Below are 23,300 nucleotides of genomic sequence, written 5' to 3'. Positions count from 1 at the left end.
ATTCAAACCCTGGATAATGAAACCCACCGACCCACACTGCACTACAGACCCGTCACACACAGGCGTCACGGCGTGACGTCACACTGCATCACGTCACGGTCCACGGCCGGGATTACTGGGCCGGGCCACCTGCCGGAAACGGCGCACCAGAAGACGCCGGCCAACGGCAGACGCACGAACCGTCGGCGGCAGACGCCGAGCCAGGCGCAGACACAGGGCACACACGGGACTACCAGAGACGGGCTGCTGAGACTGCTGAGTGCAGACGCCGAGCTGACAGAGCCAGACACGACAGCCGGGGTGACAAGGAATGCCAGCAGAGGGAGACAGGGGACCAGCGGCAGGGGAGAGACGGGGATTCCGACAGAAGGGATTCCGACAGAAGGGGTGGAGAGGGAGCTTTGGAGACGCTCGAGACAGACGGCGACGAAGAAGTCTCGATGAGCGCTTGCTTTGCACCTGTTAGCCATGGAAAAAACATCTGAAGGAAGAAAATAAGTAAGCCGTTTCTCCATTCCCCCGAACACTTTCGGACCCGTTCGACGACTCTAAATCGGATCGGTCTCCACTGGGGCCCAGTCATTCCGTCGCCAGGAAAGTCCAGCCGCCGTCATCGGCCGCCAATTACGTCCCGGTCCGATCCGCCGTGTCACCGCGCCGCCACGGTGCCGCCAGCCGCGACACTGCGGCGGTCCCGAGCTCGCCGAGAGACCCAAACAATGCCCCCGCCGGCCCATTGAAGCCGCGCGGCGCCAGCGACCACCTGGTAGGGCCGCCCGGCGCGGCCCGGCTCGGAGCGGCGCTCAGGATCCGGCGCGACCTTACGCTTCCGGCGGCAGGGAGGAGCGCCGCGTGCGACGGCCACGACGCGTGCAAAAAAGGGCCGCCGGTGTACCGTCGGCGAGGGGCGGCGATCGACTCCGGCTGGTCGGGCCTGGGAGCCTGGAGGGGCCGCGGGCCGCGTCTGGACGAGACGGAGCAGCCGGCAGGCGGAGGCGGCACCAGCTGGTCGGCGGAGAGCGACTGACAGAGGGGAGCGGGCCACTGGGGCAGCGCGTCCAAACACCGCCCCGACCCGGCCGGCGGCCACGGGACGAGCAGACGCGCACCGCGGGACGGGCGCCACAGAGAGCACACACAGGCCACTGGGAGTCGGGAAAGTTCTTATCCGCAACTCATATTGAAGGCAATTTTAAAAGCTACATAACTTAAAAAAATATTGCTTCTCAAAGACATGCTTTAAAAACTTAAGCTGTTGCGATCCGAAAATCGTTAGCAAGAGTCTGAATGGATTCGCCATCGTATCGGAGCCCCCTATGTAGATCAGTCTGGCGACTCGGAGTACCTGTCTGTCGACTCGGAGTACCTGCGCGGGCGAAGAGATCGGCGGCGATCCTCGGTGCGGCCGTCAGCTCGTGGCGCCAGTCGCGCTTGTGAGTGGTCAGCATGGCGGCGTCACGCGGCCGTCACCGTCACACTGGTCGCGTCACGTCACGTGTAACGCGCGGCGGGGCGGCGGTGCGCGCGGCTCGGCGGCTGGCGGCCGTGTGGGTGCCGGGGAGCGGCGGCGGGCGCGACCCGCGCCACCGAGCCGCCGCTCTTCCGGCCCGGCCCATTTCCAGCAGGCACACTTCCCATACTCACTGGGTCATTGGAGCCCGATCGCGCGCGTCGGTAGCACCGCCGTGTCGGCCGCCGGGTCTTCCGACCACCTCTGTGACCCGAGACGGCCCAGGGCTGACCCCGCGCCGACCCGCTGCTGACCTCTGGCCATTGAGGCGGCCCGGCCGGCGGACAGCCCGGCCGGCGGCCCACAACGCCGCTCCGCGAATGAAGATATGTGTGTGTAAGTTCATTGCGGGGCCGTATTAGAGCGGCCTAATGACCACTGGGTGCCCTACTGACGCCGGCTAGAGTTCGACGCGCGCAGTTCGCATGCTCGGGCAATTTTGCACAAAAGTAGGACGCTCATCAGCGCGCACGATGCACGAAACTTTCTGAATACCCGGCCGGCGACCGCAAAAACGCGGTGATGAATGACGGTCACGATAGATCATCTGTCCGTCAGAACGCACCCCATTGACGAGCTGGCCAAAACTCATGAACCCCACTTTCCGGCCCAAACCGGCCCCAGAAAAACGCTCATTTCGTGCTTCAGCGCGGCCGCACTTGGCTTTTTAGCCGCCACACAAAGCCCGGGCAGTGCGTGTCAAAAAATCGCCGATCGCGCAACCTCTGCACCTTTTTACGGGGGCGGGGCACGCTGGCCCCGCCCAGGGGCACCGAGCGTGACGTCACTTCCGGCGCGGGACAACATCCGGCGCTCGTTACCGGCGGCGCGGCGGCGGGCCACTGTTTTACAGGGGAGAGGCGCGCGGGTCCGCCTGGGAAACCGAGGGGCTCCGCCGGAAACCGGGGCCGGCTGGCTCCAGCTGGCTGCCGCCGAGAGGTGGAGGAGGCGCACACTCGGCACTCTCAGCCGGCGGCAGAGCTGTCCCTGGCCGTCAGAGCCGGCGGCAGACAGGCACAGACAGCCACCGGCGCCCTCCCCATCAGCCACAGCCACCGGCGCCCTCCCCACCAGAGACCGGCGCCCTCCCACCAGCCACCGGCGGCTCACATCCTCCCCGCAGGAAGGACGCGGCCTCACCGCCGCCGGATCTGTGCGTCGCTTCCGATGGAGACCAGTTTCACTATCGTTCGTAACGTGAAAACGCTGTGTGACGCGTTACGGTGCGGCCGTCACGGCGGTCGTCACGGAGGCCGGCTCCCACGGTATTCTGTGGCACCGTGTCGTGACGTGGTGCGTTACAAGCCGACGACGATCACGACGAACAGGCTCCAACCTGAACTCGGCGCTTATTCTGAACGAGCCTCGGACGAGAACACTATCGATGAATTATTTCCTCCGCGGCTTATTTCAGATTCACGTTTGCGTGCTAAATTTGGCATTATGTCTTGTCAAATTTACCGGCGTGGTTGGCGACAGCGTTTCAAATGTCAAGCCGTGCTGTCGCCAAAACTGAAAGCCATGCAGAGCGAGAAGTTCAGCATATTTACGTCTGGACAACGAGTTGCGGGGAAAAGTGCCGATTGTGTTGCAGTTTTAGGAGCCGGTGATTAGGCTGGATTTTTGGGTTACTTTTTCGTTCCGATTCATGTATTTCATAGTGTTTGGCTTTTGAATATTTTAGTTCTTTCAGATAAATATTACTTGCCTTACAACTTTTGTAAAAACGTTTCATTTTTTTATAAGCCGACGTTCAGAGTCCTAAAAATACATCAGCACTACAATCAATGTAAACAAACAAATGGAGCACCACTTGGCTCTGTTCCAAGGCCATTTTTTAGTTTATCTGGTGGTTTTCTTGCTCTTGTACGTCGTTTTGTTGGATGTTTTGAATCCCTTAAGATTGACTTATATCATATTTAAGAAGCATGTTGACTGAAAACAATCTGAAGTATCCAGGAGGCTGACAGAGGTCCTGACTACTGAGCAATATCAATATCAAGTTGAACAAATTATGAAATTTTGGTTGATAAACGCAAGTTGATCGGGCTCATATATCAGCAAGAAAAAGTAAAATTAAAAGAGCTTAGGTATTGTCCAAAAACAAGCTATAATATTGCAGACCTTGGAGCAATACTGAAGAGCACGCTGAGCAGGATCGTGCCAGAAAATGTTGACTGATGAGCGCATATTGATGTATTGGTATGAATATTGAATGATAACTTACAACAGCAAGATAAATTAGTGCTAACTGTCAAGTTAAAATCTAGAATGAATGGACTTGGGCAGTTTTACTATGCTTAAATGCTATGCAGATTGTAATGTGCATCAGGTACTCAGTGTCTGGCAAATGAAACAGGCGATCATTCCATTGCTACTGGAGGAGAAAGCTTGGATCACTAAATCCACTTTATGTTGATTTTGATGTTAATCATCATAACTGTATTTCTTGAAAAAAGGATTGTAGTAAAATTGTCAATGTGACAATCCATGCAACAATGTGATCATATTATGTGTTCATAGTCATTCGTGATAGTCATTATTGGTCCAATATACAATGACAAAGCTCTCAGTCTCAGCGTTTCTTCCTGTGGATGGCCAGCAGTGACTCAAAGCTTAGAAGTATTAGTTTTCTTCACAGGGCTGGGATAAACAGTACTGAGGGTAATCTTCCACCAAGGAACTCCACTTTGACATGGTATGAGATGTAGGCACAAGTAGGTAGGTGCTCAGTTCCTACTTCCTATAGTCAGTAGTTGTGTATGTTTACCTAAGATCAGATTGTTAGTTTTTTAATTTGCCAAATGTCCATAAAAATGTGACCTGAGCAATGAGCATACCTGAACCTGACTAACCTGACAGCTGACCTAACCTCAATCATCACACATATTTGCAGCCTACCCAAGACCTGCATGGCAGTGGCACCCAGTTATAGGTAGGTACTCACCCTAACTCAATCGTACCTGCTAACCTCCAACTTGCCAAAAGTAAGCTCACATTGCCACGCTGTGTCCAGGGAAACAGTCAACTGAGGAACTGGCTCATTGGGTGGCTGGTGTGAGACTGTGCATTTAAAGTGTTTCTTCTCTGAAGCTGCTCTGCACTGCTGTATGTCATGTTAGATGCTCAGAAAATGTGGGAAATGATTACTAAGCTACTTTAGTGCTTTGTTAATGCTCGAGACATGAACAAGTACAGATCCTGCAGGGTACAGCTATGAGTTAGGTGCTAACTGCTAGGTGAGTATGTTATGTGAATGTGCTGTTCCCTGTTTGACCGTAAGTATGCAAACAAGCACAGGGTCACAGTTATATTCAATCTCCACATAAACATACAACAAAAACGGCCATATAGCCTTACTCCGAACACACCACAGATAACTTAAGCCTTTGAAGGCACAAAAATGTTTTGATTAACAGGACAGGTTTACAATATATCCTCTGTCCTTGGGGGATCTTGCTGCCAAGTTGAGGTATGATGACTGAACTTCAGGATTGATCAACCTTTTCTTAGCCACTGCTTAGGTATATACGAGAAAGACCAAATGCTTGTTTGGTTTGATTTACAGGACATGTATACAATATATCCTCTGTCCTTGGGGGATCTTGCTGCCAAGTTGAGGTACGATGACTGAACTTCAGGATTGATCAACCTTTTCTTTGCCACTGCTTATAAACGAGAAAGACCAAATGCTTGTTTGTAAACTGCGTTGAAAATTTAATGATCCACCTTCAATTCTGACATGAAGGCACAAATGAAATAGTTCCCTCTTCCTTTGGAATACACAAAGCAAAATATTTAATAAATTTTAGTGGATGGACAAGAGCAATTAGTATAGCTTAGTAGCTGGCACTGTTGATGAATTACACTGACGCTTATTCGCTTCATATTTTGTAACAAACGCGCTAAAACTGCAATATAACAGCACTATATGCTTCTTGACAAAATGCAATAGTATTAAAAATTTAGCCCTGATGGCATTCATTCTTGGTGGAAACGTAATTACAAAATATTTTGTAGTAACTATTAAATTCCGGCCGAAAACAGTGCACGATTTAAAAAAGAATCATTCCAATGGCGGTCCATTCTTGCGGTCCTGAAATCGCCACTATTTCCGGCCTCTCCAACGCAACTCGTTGTCCAGACGTAAATATGCAGAAGTTCAAGGCGGTTGACCTTCATTCAAGTCAGTACCCGGTGCGTCGACAGGCGGCGGAAACAAAGAGTCCGACCTCGTCCGCCGAGCGGAACCCCCCCCCCCTCCCTCCGCCAGACGCCGGCGGAGGGGGGGGGGGGGGCACCTGCCTCCCACCTGTCACCCTCGCCAGGCCCGGCGGAGGCGCCCGTTTTTGCGAGAGGGACGCGCCGTGAGACGCCCGATGGGTCCAGCGACCGTCTCGTGTGAGGGTGACCATATCACGAGAACTGCCCCCAGTCAGGGGAACGAGAAAGTCTTAGACAGGGAAGACAGAGGACAACTCACGGGCCGGCAGGTCAGAGGGTAGCCGGAGAGGGTGGGTGATCGCCAGCCCAGCAATGTACCGACAGTCAACCGAACTGCACGATCGGTGGTGCTATACCTGGCAGGAACGAGCCCACTGATCGACTTGGCATGATGTCGGAAATAGCTGGCCCGAGCCCGGAATGAGGCGGTGTCCAGCAGGTGGGCCGCCCGAGTAAATCAACAGTCAACTGATCCGCCACTTCCGATCGGAGGAAACAACTATGCGACGCGGCTGCCAAGCGGGTCGGAGTCGGCTCAGAGACCGGGGGCGGAGCGCTGTGCGGTCACTGCGGAGCTCAGGGTCACAGCCGGCGCCACTCCGGCCGCCGGCAACTCCAGCGACAATGGAGAGCTCAAAGCTGATTCCGAGTAAGCGCCATTGTCTGTGGGAACATCGGTGGACGCTGCTCCCAGGCCGGTCATCTGTACCGAAGGACGCGCTACTGGCTGTGCGGGGAGCCGCGGAGGGTCGGACCAGAGTGGCCAGCGGAGTCGGACCAGCCCAGAGTGCCAAAACTGGCAAACTGGAGCGCCGGAAGCCGGGCCGCTGCGGGGCCGCGCGAGGTGACCGGCATTGGCGCGCCAAATGGCGCTCTCGCCGGCCGGAAATGGCGCGCCGGGCCGACAGTTCCGGAGCTGAGGTGACCCCGGGTCATGTCAGGTCACCACCTCGTGACACTTATTTGTACCACTTAGACACGGTCGAACCAAGCGAGGAGCTCATTAGCGAAAACGCGGCGCCGTGGTTACAGACGCTCGCACTCATCAAAAAGCAATTAAACGCGAAACTAAGCCATCGCAGGTGAGGAACTCAACTGACAAGGGTCTGTTCGCTCGCACGGTCCGGTTAGACGCAGCTCCCAGTCCTGCCAGCAGGCCCGACGTGCGTGGGAATTGACCCGGCGTTCTGACATTCACGGCCGCATCAACGCCGTAACGACTGCACAATTAGGACCGCTGCTACGAGCGGTGAGGACTGAGAGCCTCCACTCCACAGCTCGGGCACCGGTCGAGCCGGGCTCAGCCTCGGTGACAGCCCTCCCCCCTCCCGGCGGACCCGCCGCCCCCGCTCTGGTTGCCACGCCCCGGTAGCATGGCGGTGGGGGGACGACCCCGGAGCATTAGGTCCGACTGCGATCGGCAGATTCCGTCAGTAGCGGGCTCGGATGGCACCTGACGACGCGGAGACAGCGTCAGCAGGGCGCGGACAATCGGGACAGCGGCGGGCGACAGGAGCGACAAGGGCGGCAGGAGCGACAGCGGCAGCAGCGTCAGGGGTGCCAGGAGCGTCAGGAGGGCAGCGTCGAGGGCGGCAACAGGAGTACGGGCAGTGGCAAGATCAGGGGCGGGTGGCAGCAGGGACGGACTAGGGGCAACAGCGGCAGGGGCGAGGACGGCAAGTGCGTCATTGGCGGCAGCAGCAGTAGGGGCGTCAGCGTCAGTAGCTGCGGCAGGGCGGCGGCGGCGGCAGCCGGCCGTGCGCCGCCATGCTGCGGTCACGGACCATGAAGGTCAGAGCGGTGGTTGTCGGTGACGCCCAATGCCAGCTCGTCGGACCGCGACAGCGCGCCGCACCGTACCGCCAGAGCCAGGTGCGCTATGGAGGGGGAACACGGCCAGTGGTCCGCGCGAAAAAGGCCAGCGCGGCGGAAAAACGGCGGCCCTGGGGTGGAAGTAGGAAGGCAACAGAAAAAGGAGACATGAGACATTGGTAGAAGAAATACGAGCAAAATGGTGGATGAGAAATGAGAGAGTGAAGGTCAATTAAACAGAAGCGGAACAGGAAACAGCAGCAAAGAGAGACAAACTGTAGAAAATGGAGAACTGCGGTCACGAGACCAAATACCAAACGATGGCGACGAGGAAGGCAATGTTGCACGTTGCTAATGCTTTGTCAGAATTATGAAAATCGAAAGCAGAGTAGTCCAGTGCATCAGCCATCAGCGAGCTAAAAGTTGACAGACTTATCTAAACGGATAAATTGGCAGCGAAATCGTTCCCTAGTGACGTATACCAAAACAAATAGCCGACGAAATATTATGCATCAAGAGCAGCCTCGCTTCCCAAACCGCAGCCGACTCCGGAATGTCCAGAATGTTTCCCACGCAACTCATGCGAGACAGATTGATGGCTTGCATCAGCTGCAAACCTATGCACACCGCCTGCAGCACGGGCCCCAGGAGGCGCGAATCACCTGTGAACATCTCGGTATGAACTCGCAGCCCCCGCCGAGTCCGGTGTCACTAGCGCCTTATTTATGGACCATTTACCGGCTATCGTATTTCCCAACACATCAGCTACCAACCCACCGACAAACCGCAAAACAAACCAACCCCGATAACCCGCGATGGGAATCGAACCCACCACCTTTCCCTCCGTCTGCCCGCGGGCGTTACTCACCGCCGAAGGGCTGTGTGTGCTGGCCGTGCTGCAGGTGGGCGGGTGCCGGCGCCGGCGCGCACGGCGGGCCCGGACTGCCGTTCATGGGTGTCGGTACCGACTGGGGAGGCACCGGTGGCGGCTGGGTGGCCGCCAGCGCGTGCGAGGGCGTCAACTGCGCCGCCGGCGGCTTGGCACACGTGTCCAGGTAGCGGTGTAGCTCCGGGTCGGCCACGCTCTCGTACAGACTAGTGGGGATGTTCTCCAGAGACGCCTTGGCTTGCTCGCACTCTGAAACAGCACACAGATACGAGAGTTAGTCCAGGGTCGAAACAGTTTACCGACGCGATTAGCGCGATCAACATGCACGGTGGGTTTGAATACGTGACGGTCTCGGCGGCCAAGAGAAGCTGCTCGGGGCGCCGGTGGACACGGGTTTACCTGGCTGGCTGCGAACAGTCGGTGCGTTTAGTTAGCGGCTGTCGGGGCGGCACTGACCACCGTCCGCGCGCCGTGAGCACTGTATCACATTCCTGAGCGCCCGCCAAATCTGCCGGCGGGCGGCACCGGGTGCGGCTGGTGCCCCGACCGACGGGGAGCGACTGGTGCCGCACCACCAGCGGCGGCACCACAGGTCAGCGGGGCCGTCACAGCGCGCGTCACCAGCTGCAGCGGCCGCCGCTCTGCACCCCGTCACGGCCCGTGACGCGCCCCGTGACGCCGCGGGGAGGCGGCGGCTCGGCGCTGTTTGCTGCGAGAGACGTGACCGCCGGGCTCGGCACGCAGCGCCGCCGGTATGGTAGGAGCCCGGCGACGAGGTCAGGTTATGTCACAACACTACTCGGAGCGGGGAATACAGAGAGCTGGGACTGAGGCCGCAGCTCCGGGTGCCACCGAGGAACTGTGTCACGTCTGATGCTCCGGGTTGGACGGACTGATACCGATTCCAATACATTTACTGATGGATACAACTCCACAGAAGTTTGAACCCGTCGTTCTATAACTGCTTTGCTTCAAATACCACCTAACACCATTCGCAAGTCGGACGAGTCAGACGTACTTTCCGTGAAACAAGCGGGCTTGCTCGCATGCCTTCACAGCTCCTTGACCGACTTAATCCAAAACAACGGTTTTGTATTTTTTCTGTGTTCACGATTTTTAAATAATCCCGAGGCGTTGCTCGGTGGCACCGTTAGCAGCCGCCAGCCGGAGATGGTTCAGGTTCTATTGTGGCGGCGGCGTTAGACTCAGACCGGGCTGAGGTGCTCACTGCTCACCGGGAGCGCAGTTTGGGGGCGGGCTCAGAGCCTGAACGGCAGGTGCACGCTGAATCACCGGCTACACCTGCCCGGCCGGCAGCCGACACGGCTGAATCAGAGCAGGCGCTTCATGGTGCGAGGATTAGGGACGCTAAACTGCGAACAAATCCTTCAGTGGGTATACAGATAGCTTGTTCGAATGGACAACGAGCATTGGACATCCTGCATTTGTTATATATTTGTGAAAACATGAGCAGTTCTGAAAGTTAACTTCTTTCTTGGCAAGAGACGAAGTTACAAGCGAATGAATGAAATGTCTCGTCAAATAAATGAGAAATGAATGAAAAATGAATGAGCGATGAACAAATGAATGAACAAATGAATGATTGAATGGTCACCAGCCCACAAGCTGACAACTTTTCGACCCTGTCGATCATGTGCCCACAAAACTCTGACAAAGCCGCCTGCTGAACCTGCTATAATCCGTTCACGACACGAGTCGAGCGGCGGGTGGCGACAGGAAAAGAACGGGGAAAACTGCCCGGCGCCGTCACAGCGCCGTCAGCTCGGCGCGGTGTCGTGACGTGACGCCGTGACGGCCGTGACGTGACGCCGTGACGCCGTGACGCCGGCCTTCAGTTCGGCGGCGTGCACACCGCGACACTATGATTCCATCAGCCATTTATAGCGCCGGCGGCGGGCGCGGAGGCTGCAGGGCGTCGGAAGTGCCCCTGGCCTTGGCTGACACGCCAGCTGCACACCCAGCCCAGAGGGGAGCGAAGATAGGGTGGCGGCAAGGGTGGCGACGGCAGCCGACTTACGAACGATGGGCGCTCAATAAAAAATGCTGTCGTCGTTTGGCACATGCTGCCAAGGTCAGTTGTGGAGGATCGCAGGTAGGACTATACAGCACGCTCTGGATCTAGGGACAAAAGTGCAGCAAATAAATGGGTCAACTGTATGTATTCAGGTGGTTGTTCTAATCGGAAATTCCATGTATTTGTTGCTTGTTTTCTCACATGACACATAACAAGCACCAGGTGCCAACCAACATCTTTAGACAATGTATCATTATCTCTTAATCCAGATGCCTAATTGCGATTGGTGTTTTTATTCACACGGATCTATTTTCCGTAATGACGGAGCCCTGTGCAGTGCCAGTGTCCTGTTATGCCTTTGTCATTTTACCTGCTTGGCACTAGGACCGTCAGCTAGGATTTCCGGATATGAATCACCTGGGTTAGCCCAATTCTTTATAATAAAAACAAAACAAACTAAGCACAAAGGCGACTCTTAGAGACCCCGGCCGTGCTGTTTAAATACGCCGCGACCTGTCGGCAGTGTAAACAGCTGCATTTTGCGGCGGCGTGTGTCAGCTCAGAGGCCTGCACGGCTCGCGGCCGGGGGACACGTCCCATTGACGGACCCGGCCCGGCCGGCAGTCTCTGAGGTGGCCGCCGGCCGCTGGCAGAGCGACATTGCCGGCAGGACGGCGACGGCAGGCAGACTGCGGGTCCATTCATACACAGAATCAGCGGGATGGACGGAACACTAACTGGCGCAGCGACAACTCCGCGATAGGAGCCAGTCTTCGGAATGTGGACTAAAAGGATTTGGCGCATTTCAACACGAGAGCTGCTTAGAGCTGCCCAGACCGGCGGGGTGGCGCTTTGGCATCCTGGTTGGTATGGGCAGAATGCTCCGTGCCGTCGGGTGCCGTGCTTCATACGATGTCTGAATAGCCATGGCTTACAGATCATAGTTTGTGTAGCAGGAGTGGTGCCTCAATATTTTCCCCGGACCTTTCTCGTACCATTTTGTGGCATTCTATCTTGTCTTCTGTCGTAACACTTTGATCATTTTCAAGTTTGACGATACGAATCGTGCGTCGCTTTGCGCCATTTCGTAGCGGCCTGCGCTGTTCAGGCTCCCATGTCCTGTGCCGTTCAGTTGCCCAGTGACAATGCTCATCATTCTGCGCCGTTCTCCGTGCCGTTCTGCGCCGTTCTGTGTCGTTCTCTGCGCCGTTATGCGCCGGCCTGTGACGTTACCCGCCGTCCTGTGTGCCATTCTGAGTACCGCCGCCCTGTGATATTATCCGTCGTTTTATCCGCCGTTCTCTGTGTGTCGTTCTGTGTGCCGTTCTGAAGCGGCGGCGGCGCGGCGGAGCCACCAAGGCCGGCGGCAGCGGCGCGGCACGGCCGTGCCATTGTTTGGAGTCGCCGCCGCCGCCGCCGGCACCGCCGCCGGGCCACGGTCACCTTGGGGCTACCGACGTGCCGCTATCGGCGAAATGCGCCGATTGCGACGATTGCGGCGCGCATTATGGGTGCCGGGTCGGTGACGGACGCGCGGTGTCCGGCCGGGAGCGGTGGCGGAGCTGGCGGGATGGTGGGGCGACAGACACGGACAGACACCGGCCAGTCGGTGGATCAGCTCGCCGCTCCCCGGGAGAAACAGCGGACCAAACTTGATACCATTGTCAGGATCATCCTTGATATTCGCTTTCATCTCAATGCACTTTAGACGGATCGAGATCATTCATCTTTGATCTGCAGCCTTCAATATGTAGCGTTCACAAATCACGTACAACTTCAAACGGAATAAATTTAGCTACGGAAACACTCGAAATAGATCTGCAAGTTGTTGCCGTCTGGTTCCCAAGAAGCATGCAACGGTCTCTCCCAGATGTGTTGACCACTAACCTGGACCTGACAGTCTGCCAGGGCTAATCAGTGGGCAGGGTTGTGCTAGGGGCAGGGCTACCTGCGGGTCCCCTGGAAACGGCAGCCTGGGGCGGAGCTTTAGCCCCGGGTGTCAGAGGGGGGCGGAGCTCTTTTCGAGCGGGGAGGCCGCCGGGATAATGATCGCCGGTCGCTGACAGGTGTGGCAGCTGAGATAGCGCAGCGCCGCTCAGAACCCTCCCGGACGGGGATATGGATCATCCCCGGCTCCGGCCACCTGCCGCAGCGCGGCACACGGTAAGGCACAATCCCGCTTATGCTCGAACAAGGTTCTGCAATTGCTTATGAATGCAAATAACATAAAAAGAGAAATAAACACAGGGTTTTTACACAAGGCGCCGTGATTTACAACACATGTCTAAATGAGGGAGAAGTTTCCGAGCAGTGAAGTGCGCAGAGTGGAAAGGTCGGAGTGTGGTAGACAGAGAACAACTGTGCAGTGCAGCGGAGTGGTTGCCCTGTCTGTCCTGCATGCCGCCCTCGGCCGGCCGCGACTGTGGTCATCAGCTGAACAAATAAACTGCCGGCCATCTGGAGGGGCCGCGCCGGACCGGCGGAGCACCGAACGCAGACAGAGCGGCGACCGAGGACCGGGGCGGCGCGGCGACCCGACACAACCCTGCCCCGCGGCCCGCAGAGCGCGACCCGGCCGAACCGAGCCGAATTAGCCGCGCCGCGCCGGCTTCGAACCCGGATTAGAGGCATTTCCGGCGGCGGCGCGGCGCCGCTGTTTTTACCGCAAATATTGACACTTTAATGCACTTTTGGTGGTCGCGGCAAACAGCTCTAGCCACAAATCACCGGCATCGAAGTCATGTTGTCACAGCCGAGGCTCGGGATCAAGAAAAACAGGCCCGGGGGCGATGAGGCCGCGAGAGCCGCTCGGCTGCTTCCGGCGGCTGCTGGCGCCGGTCCCCGGTCCTCGGTCCCGGCACGAGCTGCGTGCCCCGCCACCTGGGCCACCGGAAGCCCAGGGACGCACTGTCCCCCGGCGGAGACCGCTCCTCAAAGACCGCTCCGGGGCGGGCGAAGGAATTCCGCACGGCATTCACCCAGCTCCCGGGCCCATTGTGGTCTGTGCGCCAAAACCCACCGACATAATCCACTGAGACCGAGAAATGCCCTGAATGAGACCAGATTGGGTTAAATTACGCGCCACTGGACACCGCCGCTTCCGAAACTCGCCGCTCCGCCGTGCCGCAGATTCCGCGCGTCGTTTTTGGTGACGGCTTCACTGCTAACCACGCCACTATCTAATAACCGGAGACGATTTTCCGTCCGCGTATCTGGGTGTCTAATTACGGGCGTCCCGAGCGTCCCGCCACAGAGAGAACGACCTTCCTCTCAGTGGGAGCGAGCGGAACAGATCGCTCATCTCGGCCCGGCCAGTTGCGACAGAGACGGGCCAGCAAAGGACGCCGCCGGCGGCCCACAGACGCGGCGGCCCGGCGCGTGCTGATGTGCGGAGATAGCCGACGAGAGGAAGATGCGCCGCTCGATTTGACCGGATCCGGTGGCACCACGGACGGGAAAAGTGTCAAACTTTCCGCGCTCGGCCGACGGCCGCCGCTGGGCCTATGTCCGGGAGGGTCGGACATCCTGACAGGCCTGACGGACTTCCCTGTCTGTATCTTCCCATCAGCGAGCGTAAACATAAAAATAGCCAATAACAGGGTGTCCATTCACACTGAATATCCGTGTTCGAGTTGGGAGTTCTGGACACGTATGCATCTGTTTACTATTAATTTTTTTTCCGCGATGAATTAAGTGAATATTGGTGAGTCACCATTAACAACTGTTACACATGAACATATCCCTAGCAGACCTTTCAAAATCACGCACCATTACGCATTGAAACAACTACAGAGCAACTGACTTGCAAGGACACTCGGCACTATTATAAAAACTCGCTAGTCATTTCCGTCGCCAATTCAAAGGGCGTTTGAATCAGTATCATACGATAACGATTCGTGAACTGTATGTAGGTATTACATGCTTTGGAAACCTTCCATAAGACCACAATGGATTCCATGTATCATCCACGCATTACCACTGGTTCAGCCGGCCGAAATCAGGCGGCGCCCGTCCGACCCCCGCGCGGCGTGGGACAGACGGGCCGGGCCGGGACAGTGGGGCCGGGCCGGCCTGCAGGCCTGGTTTTCAGCGCGTGACCAGCGCGGCGGCGCGTCCCATCACCGTCATGGGGCGCGGCAGATCCCCCGACTTCCGGTGGAAACGGTGCCAGCCAGGTCGGGCTCGACTGGCCGCCCGCACCGGTAACCCGCCGGCTCTCTCCGCCGATGGACCCCAGCGAGGACTGGGCAAATAACAATCACACACAGCGCTGCCGCCACCGCCGGCGGCGCCCGGTCACGGCGTGTGAAAACGCGTCACACAAACACGCCGCCCGCGCTGACCGGTTGCGCAAACGGACCCGCAGCGCAGCGCAGCGCACAGCGCGGGCACAGCGCTGAGCCCAGCCGGACCCACGGCAACAGTGGCGAAACAGGGGGGAGCGGGTCACTGCTGACACCCATTGTCCTCGAACCGATAGTGGAAACCTCCGAAACTCGTGATGTGATTTGCATATTAGTACTGATGTATATTGTTTGTAATTTGGGTGCAGTAGGCAAGCGGCGTGGAACCGCATTCCATTAGCGTATCCTTCGTGTGAGTTCACACGATCGTGTTCGTGTGAATTTGCTCCTTCGCTATTTGCCTTGCAGCCCGTCATTGTCATGGGAACACAATGGCGTGTCCTGCACACCCTCTCACGTGCATACCGGGCGCCTGAAATGACCCGGCCACGACAGAGACATTTCTTATAGGACAGAACAGGGTCTCGAGAAAATTAGTCAGGCGACAATTATGTTGGTATTTTGCTTGTTTGCTAGCGCAAAAATGGAATGAGTAGCTTCATTTGTATATCATGTGAACTGTGTACTGAGTAATTTATATCCATACGCTATCCCATCAATGCAAATTAGTTCATAAACTCATTTCGGAAGGACAGAGGCGAAGCCGGTCTCAGCCACAGGGCAATGGACTCGGTCAGTGATTGCCCGAACAATGGCCGTGCCGATACGATCGTCTGCGCCGCTGTGCCGCGGTCAGTCGGCCGGCCAGTTCCGAGCCACTGCCCTGGGAAGGGGTACGGAGCGCCGGCCGGTCAGGTGCCATGGCGGCGTCCGGTGTGAAATGATGTCGGCCCGTTCCGCAGGGCGACTTCCGACAAACAACAGCAGCCCACTCGGGCTGCCCGCAGCCTCCCTATCACTCATAGAGACTGTCCGCCTCCAGCGCCCGCCTCGCCGCCGCCAAAGTGGAGCTCAAGAACAACCACCTGACGAGCTGATGATTCCCAGAAAGCAAGCGCTTAGACTCAGTAAGAGCATCATCACGATATGCTAAATGCATTCTTTTCCAAGCCGGCGGAATGTCCAGAATCTCATCCATTTCAGTTTCTGATGTTATCACCAGTTTCTGAGATCCCTCATGTCTCAGTCTGTTGTAGAATCACCCGGACCACCCATCAGAGGCGCGTGCCGACGCCAACAGAACAGGTGTCCTCCACTCAGAGCCTTTCGCCAAACTCCGCAGGACACCTTCACCGGCGCCGGCTCTAAACAACACAACGTCCTTCCCTGCGCGGACACACGGCGGTGCCAGGAGGCGAATGTTTGCCGAATTTTCGCCCGCACCACGGCGCTAAAGAGCTCGACGTGGTAGCGACTGCGGCCGGGTGCGACACGGAACGACAGGGCGTTGGCGGCAGTAGCGATGGCGATAGCGATGGTGGGGGAGGCGGGGTGAGGGTGAGGCGATGACAGCCGGGCGCCCCACCCTGTGGGCGCGGCGCCCCACCAGGCGCCCTGACCACGGGCCAGAGGGCGCCGGCCAGCAGGGGCGCGCGCCCGGGCCGGAAACAGCTGCGCTCGAGTGACCGGCCGATTGACTGACAATTGTCCAGGTGGACGTGCTGTTGTGAGCCCTCGGCGACCTTTCAGGGGGACAGCGAGAACAACACCTCACCATGCACTTCAGTGGCCCTTCGGTGACTTCCATCAGTCCCTTCTAACCAGCCGTCATCTGACTGACGTCTCACCACACGTCACATGACAGCGATGATGAGCTAACTTCCTGGCGGGCTGGTCTACTTCACGCCATCCAGAGCAAACAAGTGAGACGTGCCTGTCAGTCGGATGACCAGAAAAAGAGACAAATCATGATTGATCGTGATCTGCCGCAGCGCCCGCCTCAAGGGTTTCTGAGCGAGGCGCCGTCCGCCAGTAGTGAGATTGAGCCCACCAGCCAACATCCAGCAGCTCACATTTATAATCCGGTGAGACCGGAGCCGTCAGCTCGTTTCGACAGCCGCGTCAAACGTCTCTGAGTCAGAGCGATCCATCTCCGGGCCGCGCCCTGCCCCGGCGCCGTCACGGAGCCATCAATCAGCCCTCTGCGCGCGGCGACCACCGGCGGCAGCGCCGGCGACTCACCGCCGCCTCCGCGGGTGGCCGGGCCCACTCGGCAGCTGCACCGCCTGTGATACGCCACCGCCGACTGTAAATATTTGTCATCATCAATCGGAGCGCGCCTGCAGACGGCGCGGCGCCGCCGCGTCCGGCCCCGGGCGCAGCCGCAGCCTCCACAGCAGCCGCCGCATCTCTGCAGCGGAGCGGGTCAGGAGGCGGCGTCATCCCAGAGGGCCAACCCAGCCCCTGCTGTGCAGCGGAGCGGGTTAGCAGAGGCAATGACATGACCAGTAGCTGCCAACGGAGCGGCTAAAGCACTGGCGTCCTACATCGATCAGCTAACCGCAACAAGTCGACCTGGAGTATGGACAACGAGGTTCATGACCAGATGCGAGTCATTTTCTCAGAAACACCGGCTCATATCCTTTGAAAGCAGCTGCCGCAATTGTTACAACGGCGGCTGACATCTATCGACTCATTGCATCACACCCATCGAGTGAGCGCGTTTGAAGTGTGCCGATTTTCCCGGAGAGATCTCATGACACTGGGGTGCAAAACTTTTACGGCGGATCACGTGCTGATGGTGTGTGCACGGGCCCAACAGAAGCCACTTGGTGCAACGCCTTCCCGACTGCAAGTTACAGAGTGAAGCGATTCGCGCGACGCGTCTATCTTGACCGCCGCACTGCACAGAAGCCGCATGACTGTCACTTTGGACAGCTGCATTGAGTGCCAACTGGCTGACGCGGTGCATCAGAGCTGCCGACTTCTGAGAGCTGTTGGAGAGAAGAGAAAATGGAGAGCAAGGAAAGAAGAGAGCAGAAGAGAGGAGAGTAGAGGGCACAAGAGTAGAGGAAAAAGAAAAAAGAATAAAGGAAAATGAAATTAAAAAAAGGCACAAGAGGAGGGCACAGAAAATGAGCAAAGTGAAGACAAGACAAAAATACCGGCGTAAGACCGTCACCAAAGTATTGTGACCCTTCCGACCCCGGCGCACCCCTTCCGTGACCTTCACGGTGACCTCTGTCGGGGCCACAATGCTGGCATCAAGTGCCGCCGACTCCGGTACAACGACGTCGATCCAGTGACAACGTGAGGCGTAGAAATGGGATGCTATGTCGCCGTTTGGAAACACGTATCACCAGCTAAAGGACTCGAGTAAACTTCTACGCAAGGCAGGCCAGATATATTCAGTAATGTGTGAATTAAACATAGCAAAGGGGAAGATGTGGTTTACTCCCATCTGTGCAATTAAATAATCCACTGTTTCGTAAGTGGATTACATCCTGCAGAGTCAAAAAATGTCTCGTTGGGGCATCCCAGCCCGGTGTACACGGCACAAACTTCTGCACTGTTCCCTGTGTCGGATTGATGAGTCGCTGCTCGAGACAGCAGCTCAGCAAGGCACCCGTCACCGACAACAGTCCGTTACAACGTGTAGACGATTAATCATACGTAGTGCTACAGTTGAAGTGGTTTGGAAGCCTTTTTCTGGTCATCACTTTTGACAAAGACCGGTTGTACGGCAGAGGTTGCCGAGCAAAGTACATGATTGTAACGTAGCGCCAAGTATCGCGAAAAAGGAGATAATGATTATGTCAATCGGTTCCCTAGGATGTTCTACTAAAATGACACGTAAAGAGTAGCAATAGAGAAGGAACAACACAGATTCGAGGCTTATTTTTCAAATGAGCTATCACAAAGGCGAAATAAGAGTTTGAGTTCAAATGGCATATCACCTAAGAAAAGTTAATATTCTTACAGAGTGGACGTACAGGCACACATGTTCAGATGTATCCATTGAGGAGCCATCGACTCCGTGGGGTACTCACCACGCTGAAGATTCTCCAAGTGCTCCCACAAAATGTCTCCCATCCACTGAGGAGTTCGCTCCAAAAAGTTATCTTTGCCCATCGCGCACATTTCGCGTCCGGTCATATTGAATTTGTCTATTTCCACACCCTCCATGCAGAACTCGTTTGTGGCCCAGCACAGCCAGTGCACGACATCCATCTGGGTCCATTGCCGCGGATCTGAAACGGAAAAGTGCAAGTCAGGTCAGGCCGGGTGAGGGTCGAACCAGCCCTGATAGAGTCAAAATAATTTATGCATGAAGACGGAACCAAAAGTAAGTCGTTGTAATCCTAGTCAACTTCCCGCAGGTAAACTATCGCCAGTGACAACTAACGCAGAAATTCTGCAGGAAACACTTTGTTTCAAACATGTTTACGGGAAAAACGGTCGAAAGCCAAACGGACGCAGCGGAACTCAGCGCCAGGTAAAACCGCGACCGGCCGAGCCGCTCCACCGAGTGAAGCAGTCACCACGTCGTGAACTTGAAACACGTGTAATTTAGATGCCGCACTGCTCGTTATTCGCAAACAATGCGGCCGGCGCTGTGTCAGCGCAGTATCATCCCATTGTCTTTGTGCGGCCCGGCCGCTCCGAGTCGCCCGCCGTCCCTGCAGTCGGTCTCACACCGGGAGCGGCCAGCGGCCAGCGCCGCCGGCAAAGGGCGCAATAACTTGTCCAGAAGGAGACCACTTATCGCGGGCCGGGCAGGGGCCTGGGAACCAGGCGCGCGGTGGGACCGGGCGCCCCGGCTCGGCCCCTCCGCGCGGCGAGCCCGACCGGTATCTCCGACACCGTCCTGTCCCGGGCCGTCTTGTGCAGTGTCCAAACTAGTTCCCGTCCCGCTCCAATTTTGGAGACTGTATCGAAAGCAGCCCTCAGCCGTGCCTCTTTTGCAGTAAACCGCTGCACTTTCCAAATTCGACGCAATTCGTTGCCTGTCCTCTGTCTAACCGCAAACTTTCGCCGAGCACAATCACCCTCTCTGAGCGGGGTGTCTTTGTGCGGGGCCGCGGGTCGCTCTCACGGTGCGTTCGGGAGCGGAGGGGAGCGGGGGAGTGCCACCCACCTTTGGGTATGTTGCGCCTCTCCTGCTCTTTGTTCCAGTTGTCGAAGGAGGCCATCAGAGCGTCGGCAATCTTCTTGTTGGTGCCCGGGGTGAGCGGAGGTACTTGATTCGGCAGGTCTGCGGGAGAGAGAAAATGAAACTGTCAGATAGGGTACAGGAGCACTTATTGTTATTGTGCACATTTCGGATGACTTATATAAGCTACCCTTTTATGGAATCATTCGTATACAATGTGCAAACATGTAATTACCAGTACATGTGATTCGTCTCACAGCGCCCTAAAACCAAATCACTAGCAAAAAAAACTTATGCATCACATCGTACGTCTAATACACTCTCGCATAAAAACAGAGAGCCATTCATATTTCTGTCGAAAGCCCGTTCACACCAATTGTGCCACGGCCGTGTGTTGGGTACACACCCCCGTCCAAACCCAGGCGTGTGCTCTAGCACCTTGAGGTGCAGCTTGGTCAGGCGTGGCTCACCAGGTACCGTATAATCCACGATCATTGCATGTCAGTCATGCACGCTCGCACCTCCAAAGAAGCCATTCTTTCACGCACCGCTGTTAAACACAAGAGTTTCCAGGAAAAAAGTGGACCTCTCAAATGCACTTTCCTGGTGCTACACAAGCCAAGCAAAAGTAACAAAAAGGAAAATAAACTATAGCATTACTAGCAAAAAGTACGGCAGTTAAGCTGTTGGCGCCTATGTGTGCGTGTACCTTGGCAATAGCCATCCTGACGTTTATGGGCTTCATTTTCCCTTTATTTGCAGTTTCGTTTTTTTCTTTTCAAACATTTTGAGCACACATCACTTCGAGTAAACGTTATGAACTTATGACGCGACCCGGCATAGAATTGCCAAAAGCATGCATCTGTGCGCCTAGCCTGTAAGTATGTAAATATTTGCTGCGTTTAGAGCGTTCAACTTGGCTTTCCAAATTTTGGCCAAGGGTGACTGTTGTCGCCCAATATGACAACGGAGACTGTGTGCCACTGTCAGCCATCGACCATCGGCAAAGATACGATAACGCAAAATAATTCCAGTCTGTCAGAGCCAGCCCAGAATGAAGAAGCACCAAGCTGACCAAACTTTCGTCATTTGCGAGGGACCGGACAGACCAGACCAGGACATAGACCAGCAGACCAGGACATGAACCAGACCAGGACCAGACAGACCAGGGGAGCGGACCGCCGGGACCGGGGACCACCGCCGCAGCTCGCCGCCGACACCGCAGTACCTACCGGACCGTACCGTCGGCGGCGGCAGCAGCGGTAGCGACCACCGAGCGACCTCGGCCGACCGACCCCCACCGGGCCGACCCCCTCCCTGGACCCGGGCCAACATCAACCCCATGAAAACATCGACTCTACACGGACTGCGGGCTGCAGTTGCAATTGGCAATGATCAAGCGTATCGCTTCCGCCGCGGAGCTGGCTCGCGGCCTGCTGGCAGGGTCAGAATGGGCCGGGTCACCGGGCAGGGCCTCCCGGGTCTCCCTGCCTACCTCGCGCCTTCTTGTTGGGTTTGAGGAGCGCAGCGCGCGGCAGCACCGGCTCCGGCTTCTGGAACATCCTGCTGTTGAGCATGTGACTGGTCTGCGCCATGGCGGCGCGCTCGCAGTCCCACCGGTCGTCAACACTCGGCTCCGTAAGTCCAATGGCACGCGCACCGCTCGCACCGTCCGTACCGCACCGTCCCCCGCGCGACACTGACGCACCGGCGGAGGCGCGGCGGGCGCAGCGCTCCCCTCCCCTCCCCTCGCGGCGGCGGCGGGGGCGGCACGCCGGCCGGCCACCGGCGTCTCGGCTCGGCAGTCGGCCACCCGCCGGCCGCCGCTCTCCGCCGTCCCGTCACCCGTTCCCCGACGATCCGCGGCCTTCGCCTTCCGTCGCTGCCGACGATATTCCGTCGCGTCGGCGCCGGATACAGTACCCCTCCCCTCCCCGTGACCCATGCCGCCCCGTTTCCGCCGCCCGGCCCCGGTCCGGGAGTCGCTAATTACCTATCCGGGTCCACAACAACTCGCTCAATGAAGTTTATGAATGAATAGCCTCTGCGCGGGCGCGCGGTGGGCGGGGCTCGGGGCGGCGCGCGCGCTGATTGGTCGGCGGGCGGACGGTAGCAGGTGGGCCCGTGGGAGGTGGCTCGGCGGTGCGACGACGGCCGGTGAGACGACGGGCCGAGACTCGGCGCCGGGCGCAGCGCCGCCAATCGGAGGAACGGCCGGCCCGCCGGAACCGACGATCACCGACCGGGAGAGAGACGGAGAGAGGGTGGAAACGGGGAACGGTCAGGGTCACAGGACTGAGGGCAACGAGGTGGCGCTGTGAGAGCAGTGGAAGGTGGTGTTACAGGATTTGAGAATAAAATAACATTTTACTTTTTAAAAATTATTATTGTCAGCAGGCAGGCTCCCGTATCTTTTAATTGCTTTAAGTTTACAAACGTGAAACACTCAACGTTTGACCTGTGCCAAAAATTAAAAAAATCAATAAAAAAAGAGTAAAATATCACCGTTTAGACAAAACGTAATTCAGTTTTCGAAATTCCATGATCAATAATCCTGAGGAAGCATTTTAGCCGCGGATGCACAACTCTTCGAGTAACAGATGCAGAATCTTATGAAAGATGTTTTCAGAATCGCACGATGACGAAAATCCTGTTTATAACGACAAAATAAAACATAGATGCAGATGCGTCACGAAAAATCGTTTGGGTGTGGCGAAATAAGGAGCCGACATTTTCACCTAGCCGGGCCAGGGGAGTTCACGCACCCTAAGGTTTTTCGCAAATAACGTAAAAACGGCGGCGCGTAGCGCCGCTAAATTTGGCATACCCTATGAGGCAACCTTTTGCCACCTTCCCTGAAAAATTCAGATCCCTGTCATTTCAGGTCAGGTCAGGTCACCGGGTCAACAAAACCAGTACAATGTCAGGATAAAATTGGGCTATATTAGCGGCAACGGAATCGTTGAGTTTATCGTTTAATAGCGTAAGAACCGTAAGGCGTAGAGCCACCGAATTTCAAACACAACTTGGGGCAGCCATTTGACATGTGTCCTAGGTGTTTTGTGTACTAGTGACCTCGGGTCAGGTCACAAGGTCACAAAAACCGGTACATTGTCAAAATGGCACTGAAAATACGTTATTTTGTCAGCGAAATCTAGATTTGTTTATGGTTTTGATTCAAACTGGCATGATATGCTAGGCTCACCGAGTTGTATAGCCTACATCCAGTTTTTCAAGTTCGGGTTACCTGAGGTCATCTAGAGGTCACGACAAATTTTTAAGAAAATTTGTTTGAAAAGCTCCAATTGTAAAAATATGCTCCATTTCAACGTTTTTGTGTTGTTTTAGCTCCATTAAAGACGAATTCGGTGTTTGCTTGCTGGAAAAACACTTAAGTCAGGTCATCTGAGGTCAAATGAGGTCAAAATACGTTTTTGCTACTAACTTCGCACAAAATGATGCTAGAGTTTCAAAAATGGTGTCATTGTGATCCT

General features: G+C 56.3%; 1 protein-coding gene across 1 annotated transcript in view; it reads right to left on the bottom strand.

The window, feature by feature from the left end:
- Positions 1–21,541, bottom strand: part of LOC122386639 (protein C-ets-2-like) — a 29,615-nt gene extending 8,074 nt beyond the window's left edge. The window contains exons 1-4 of the mRNA XM_043376020.1: positions 21,302–21,541; positions 19,792–19,908; positions 18,704–18,904; positions 8,415–8,684 (exon numbers count right to left, since the gene is read on the bottom strand). Coding sequence (XP_043231955.1) covers positions 8,415–8,684; positions 18,704–18,904; positions 19,792–19,908; positions 21,302–21,401 — 688 coding nt within the window. The 5' untranslated portion in view covers positions 21,402–21,541. The remainder of the gene's footprint in view (positions 1–8,414; positions 8,685–18,703; positions 18,905–19,791; positions 19,909–21,301) is intronic.
- Between the last annotated feature and the right edge of the window lie 1,759 nt (positions 21,542–23,300).

The sequence above is a fragment of the Amphibalanus amphitrite genome, unplaced genomic scaffold (assembly GCF_019059575.1).
Source record: "Amphibalanus amphitrite isolate SeventyFive unplaced genomic scaffold, NRLGWU_Aamphi_draft 000258F_arrow, whole genome shotgun sequence".
NCBI classification, from domain to species: domain Eukaryota; kingdom Metazoa; phylum Arthropoda; class Thecostraca; order Balanomorpha; family Balanidae; genus Amphibalanus; species Amphibalanus amphitrite.
This window is presented reverse-complemented; position numbering and strand designations above follow the sequence as displayed.